At 46.6% G+C, this 6,375-nt stretch overlaps 1 protein-coding gene across 1 annotated transcript; it reads right to left on the bottom strand.

The window, feature by feature from the left end:
• Positions 1–1,754: 1,754 nt before the first annotated feature.
• Positions 1,755–4,439, bottom strand: LOC131243822 (probable protein phosphatase 2C 24). The gene is made up of 4 exons (XM_058243414.1): positions 3,785–4,439; positions 3,381–3,698; positions 2,435–2,540; positions 1,755–2,344 (listed from the first exon to the last, which is right to left on the bottom strand). The coding sequence occupies exons 1-4, from the start codon at positions 4,223–4,225 to the stop codon at positions 2,025–2,027; spliced, it is 1,185 nt and encodes a 394-aa protein (XP_058099397.1). The 5' UTR covers positions 4,226–4,439; the 3' UTR covers positions 1,755–2,024.
• Positions 4,440–6,375: the final 1,936 nt, after the last annotated feature.

Here is a 6,375-nt window from a genome sequence, read left to right as displayed (position 1 = left end):
TTTTGAGCTCGACCCCTAAAATGATATAAAAACACGGATGGTCCGCATGGATAAGCAACATAGATTCCCGGCATGTCCAACAGAGTTTATTCAGGTAGGATATAAAGTAATGAGGTTCGATTTTGCCCAGGAAAGTAAAGAGAAAATGCGTAGAAGTTCGCTTTGGATTCACGTCAGAAAATTTCCTCATACGCTCGAAGGATGAGAAATTAAAAAACCTTTGGTCTCTCAGCCCACTGGGACCCACCTGATGCCGTGATACATGTTGAGACTGCGGTAATTTAAACCGTCCATGTTCTATATAATACCATAAATAAGCTATTATCTCATAGTCACATTTTAGTGATGATCGGTGTCGGTATCAGGTAGATCTTGTCCATTTATCCTCTTCAATGCTCCAAACCATCCTGTTGTCTATGGTTAAATTCAGGTAGTGGCCTCAAGTGGAAGAGAACAAGTCAGAATTGTATTATTTGACATGATCGATTTTAGGTATGGAATCAACCCTCTAGGTTTTCTGGATTGATCCCAAATTCAATTAGGGGGCACAAAAATCTCCGCAAAGGATCAACTACGAGAAGGAAATCTTAAAAACTAGTGGTTCCGAATCCGTCTTAGAGATTTCTTTATTTGGAAAGCATGTTGTAAATATAAAAGATTCAAGATAAGCAAGGAAACCCAGTGCGAAGAAGAGCTTGAGACCCTACGCCACACACATCTATCTACGTTTTAATCCACCGCCATTATCTAGCTGATTTATCATAGGAATAAATTAAATATTTACAACTTTAAGTGCACCTGTTACGGTGCCCGTAATGCGAGTGCAGTGCATAAGAGTGTATCGGTTGTATTCTTGTATCTACACAATGTGTGTGTGTGTGTGTATATATATATATATATATATATATATATATATATAAACCTTTGAATTGTTAAATTATGATTGAGTTGTAATTTAGTTAATCATATCCATCCTATCATTATCTTGGTAACGATTTGCCTCAATCATTTATTCTAATAGATAAAATCTCACTTATTTTATTTATTTGATTTGTTTGAATATTAATTATCACGAGCCTCTCGTCCATCATACACAAAATTCAAATCCTAGCGATCACACATGTAGCCTCATATTTGATTGAATACAAACAAAGGAATATCTCCTTAACGGCACTAGCAGCTCGCAGTTCGGAACATAGCAAGGCGACGTACCTCCAAAGAGTTGGGTCACAGAAGTTTTTGATCAATATGATTTGTTTTTCATCGTCATCCAGGTCTATGACCTTACGAACAGATTGGATGGAAAATAAACGTTATGGTAGGCCGTACGAATGTTTTAGCAGTGAGCGTTGGATATGATTCATTTTTTTGGCTCATGCTCTAAAATGATCTCCAAAAATGCATGAACGGTGTGGATATAATAAATACATTATTTTGGGCCATGAAACTTTGATCTCCTTTGAATCAGCAATATCGCTGGTGTGTGTTTACACTAGCCAATCCGCTTCCAATCGGAAGGGACCTGGGCCGTCCATATCACATCTAGGGCACACTACTGTAAGGTCAGCAGACCATCATAACGCGCACCACCTCGGCTCGAGCATCAGGAAGACCCCAAGCATACTTGTGCGGGAAAGTCCTCAACTAGAGGATCATATAGTCGTTTCAACCTCTCAGTGACACGTGTGGTCCACTGTCGTATCATACGGTCTGGAAAAGAAGACTAGATAGTGAAGGAATACGGATCAAAAATAAAAATAAAAATCCCAATACATGCAGAATTACATATAAAAGGCAGTATACATAACGAGATTCCCATCTGGCCCATCGTAAAAGTGGGCCGTTGGATCCTAATATTGCTTTTCTATTTCCCAAACTACCCTTCCTCCTTCCTTTCATTTCATTTACTTCCAGGTGGAGGAGAGGACCCCACAATATAAAAAAGAAAATAAAATAATATTTAAAAATCTAAAAAATATAAATAAAAAAGTAAAAGGCGAGAGGAGCTCTCCCTCTCTCCACTGCTACGTGTCGCTCCTGAGATCGACCACGACAACGCTCACGTTGTCCGCGCTCTGCCTCGCCAACGCCAGCCTTGTTAGAAGCATCGCCGCGTCGGAGCACGCCTTGTCAGAGCCCTCGCCGCGGGCGACGCCCGCGTCATGTTCCGGCGGGATCGGAGCGTCGCCGCGCAGGCACATGCGCACGATAGCGCAGGCCGTGGCGTTGGAGACGACGTCCCAGAGGCCGTCGCTGGCTAGGATCAGGCAGTCGTCGTCCGGCGATCGGGGCGTCACCGTCACCTCGGGCTCCGAGCTTACGAACGGCTTCAGGTAGTTGTCGCCTGCGGAGGAAAACAATAGATGGGGTGAGATCATCTAACATGCACCGGGGGTGTGCATGGAACGGTGATCTTTTTTCTTCTTATTTATACCTATGGCCCTTGACATGGCAAGGACGCCAAGAACGCGAGGGCCGTCCCAGTAGATGACTCGACCGCCGGCGGCTTGGATCCGCATTAGCTCGTCTGGGCGATCTGGCTGCAAAACCACGGAAACAACGGCTTCAGCACATGGGCAAATTCGTAATTCTTCTCGGCAGGGAAAAGGCAAGCAAGGCAAACCCACCGCCACGTCGGCCCATATTATCAAACGAGCGCTGCCAGGCAGGGCCACGCCAGCGCACGTTAGCAGGCTGTGTATCGCCGAGATCTTGAAATATCGACTAATTTGACAATACATAAATCAGACGTCATTACCGCGTCAGCATCTCGAGATTTTCAAAATCTCGGAAGTTTTCCGAATATTAACACGGGATTTTATTTGAGATTTCAACCAACGTGATATACATAATATATAATTGGAATTTAAAATGATTTTTAATTAATTAATTATTTACATACTTCAAACGAAATCCTCAAGTCAACTTCTCGACAAGATACGAATATATCAAGGAGAAATTCCCCGTAACGAGATTTTCCACTCTGTTGGCGCGACGGTGAGTCGCTCAAAGAAGAAACCCGACGGCGCATATTAGCCAAACAGCCAGCACGACGAAAGATATCAGTATACAACGGCTCGGTAGGCGCAGTGCAGGTTAACGTTGTGCACCGCTCACGCGCACGTCAACAGAACTCAACCAAAGGCCCGTAGCGAGGGCCAGAGGCCCACCTGGGGCCTTGGTGCAAGATAACAGATCATGGGCTCCATATTGTCAGATCCATACATAGGTGGGCCGGGCCGGGTCCTGCCCGAAAACTTCAAATCCCAAGACCTGCTTCCACGTTCCAACTAAAGACCGTGCGCCCCAGGCGCACCTCATCTAACCACGCCATTTCCCGCGAAATAAACAAAAAGAACTAAAAATAAATAAAATCCCACCTTATGATCTGAAGAGAGTGGGACCGGCTTCCCTTTCCTGCAGAGCACGGCCCTTGAATCGCCGCAGTTGGCCACGACGATCTCTTCAGGCGTCACCACAGCTACCACAGCCGTCGATCCCACTGCGTCGCACTGAGGTGTTTGTAACTCGCAGCGGCAATTCGCTGCCATCGTCGGAATTCTGCCATCTCCTGCGACCTCCTTGTCCATGCGCAGAAAGCTCCGGCCCATCGCATCATTCCACTCCTTCGATGCATCTCCGTTTCCAAGCTCTTCTGCTAACATACCATGCAGCTTATCCTTGCAAGACATAGCTACCTGAAATAGAAAGAGGAAATTAACATATACGGAACATGTGGTGTATGCGTGGGAGAAAGTTACAAGCAACAGCATCGGGAGCTTACATGAGAGCACCCGTGGCCGTCGTAGACACCGAAGAAGTGCAGATTCGCCGGACTCTGAAGCTCCCGCCGGAAGAACGATGGGTGGATCGAGACAGCATCCTCCATGTCCCTCCTCCGGCCGCACACTGACGTCATCCCGAACTTCGGGCACCGGTCAAGGGCCGCAGGCGTCGGATCCACGCGGTCCTTCGCTTGCTGCTTCAGCTCTTCTTCAGAGGAATTCTCGGAGGCGTTCTCGCAGTCCCGTGGGGACGACGACGGAGACGTAGAGGCCTTCGTCTTCCGACGCTTGCAGCTGCCGGAATCAGGCGGGGGTGCGACGCCAGCGTAGAGCTTGAACCGCCGGATCTCCCATCTCCGGCGCCTCGCCGCTCGAGAGCTAGTCTCGCACGGGGCCGTTGTCTCACTTTCGCTCACGACACCGCAGCAGATCTCAGCCATTGATATTAAGATCTCCGTCAAACTACAAAATCTCTGATCTCCAACGATTGTAGACGAGAGAGAACCTAAAAAATCTTAATCAGACCACCGATTTCTATCAGAAATCCTAGAAAGCTATTTAGAAAGCCTACAAGAGAGAGCGAAAAAGAGAGAGGGAGAGGGAGCTTCTTCTCTCGTATTATAAGAGCAGGAAAAACGACCTCCATGAGAGCCTTTTTACAGACGCTACGACAGAAGCGTCTCTCTCTTCTGCCAAAGGAGCTTCCGGGCAGCTGCCCGTCACCGTCACGGGCAGCCCGCGACAGGTACTGTTAGTGCTATTCCGCCTACATCAACACATCCCAGCCGTCTATCTCTCTCAAGATTCTGTAACCCCTCTCCATCTCTCAACGCGTGTCATGGTGCTGCTTTTTCAGGACACGTGGCCTAATCAAAACTTAACACGAATAGGGGATGAGCTCGTCCCCGCTCTGACACGCATGTGGTCCACGGTCGACCACTCCCGCAATTCGCTTTTCCGTAGCCTCTCAAATTTTTTTCTTTAGCGATCGCGATTTCGACACGTGGCGTGTTTGCGGTTTCTATACGTCGCGATTGATTACTGGTGGAGACGTGATCATAAGATCTGAACCGTTCATATGGTGGGTTCTAGCTTGATAGACGATAACCCGGAACTTAGGCTGTTAAACGATTATAGATGACCATTGCTTTTAATTGAACATAGAACGATTATGAAGTTTATGCACAGACGTCCGTTTTATTGCTTTTAAGGCCGTAAATGGGATAGAAATGGTTCTTTAACTACTATGTAGTTAATGCGGTTGGCCAGCAGAGGCGCGGCCCATTTCAACAACGGTCCAGGTCATACCTAAAATCGACCACGTGAGCCCAATAATGGAGTGGGTATGGAGTTTGTCATCAATCGCGACGGATGAGAAACGGGCCCCATTGAGCATGTCTTCTTTTTTTCCGCCGAGTGCCGGTTGTCCATCGAAAGACGTATACGTAGGCGTGCCATGTATCGACACGTGTCGTGTCAGCGTCGTTGCCGTTGACGCTTGGAGAATATCTCAGGTCGGTAGCCGCATCGCTCGACACGTATGTGCTCTCTGGCGTGGACCGGGCCCACGACCTCGTTAATCCGCTGACATGTGTCAAGATCTTTGTTGATGGAGGGCGATATGTCATTATGAAATCTCGGACTGCCTGTAACCTGGGGTTACACGGCTACCCTGTAACCCCAAGCTCTGTGGGGCCCATCACGATGTTTATGTTGTATCCACTCCGTCCATCTGTTTCGTCAGATCATTTTAAGGACTTGATCCAAAACTCAGGAGAGGATAAACAATGGAAACAAAGGGGATGGAGACAACCACCGTTGAAACCTTTTTGGGGCCCACCGTGATGTTTAGATGCCATCCAGACCTTTCATATAACGATTCCCACCCGGATGCAGTTAAATACAGGTACAATACTGATCCGAAACTTCTGCGACCCCGATAACGTTTCAACAGTCATCCTTCAATCCTCACTCGCGTGGCCTACTTTAGCTTTGGATCTCCCTCAACTTCGAGATTATGATCTGAAATGATCTTACTAAATGGATGGACGGAATGGATATTACAGGAACGTTGTAATGGGCCCCACATAGTCTGGGTTACGGGCAGACGTGTAAACCGAACCCCCCTTATAAACTATAAAGGCAAGTCACGTACGAAAACGTCTCAGCCGACCCTACTGTAGGAGGAATAAAAAACTTTTGATACTCGGTAGAGTTCGATGGATGATATGCAGGTACTTATAAATTACATAAAAGTTGCACACGTGTAAAGCAAATAAATCAAATTAAACCAGACAAATTGTGGGTCCCAGCTTAGCACATCCAATTGCGCTATCTGATTAGGTGACCATCCGAAGACATTTATTGGACAGTTAAAATGAAAATATTCCACCGTCCTATTCAAACAAACAAGTGTCCATGATTCAAAGGTTGCGATTGTTCGACCAATCTGATTTTGGGTTCCACGTTTTAGTCGGTTTAACCTGAGTTAATCTATGGCTTGTGTACGATTTCTGAGCGATCGCATATCAAGCATCATACACAGCCGAGTGTCAAATAATTCCCTAGCAGAGAGGAAATCATACAGCCG

The sequence above is a fragment of the Magnolia sinica genome, chromosome 4, assembly GCF_029962835.1.
Source record: "Magnolia sinica isolate HGM2019 chromosome 4, MsV1, whole genome shotgun sequence".
NCBI lineage: Eukaryota > Viridiplantae > Streptophyta > Magnoliopsida > Magnoliales > Magnoliaceae > Magnolia > Magnolia sinica.
Note: the sequence above shows the minus strand (reverse complement) of the source record. Positions and strands in the feature narration are given on the sequence as shown.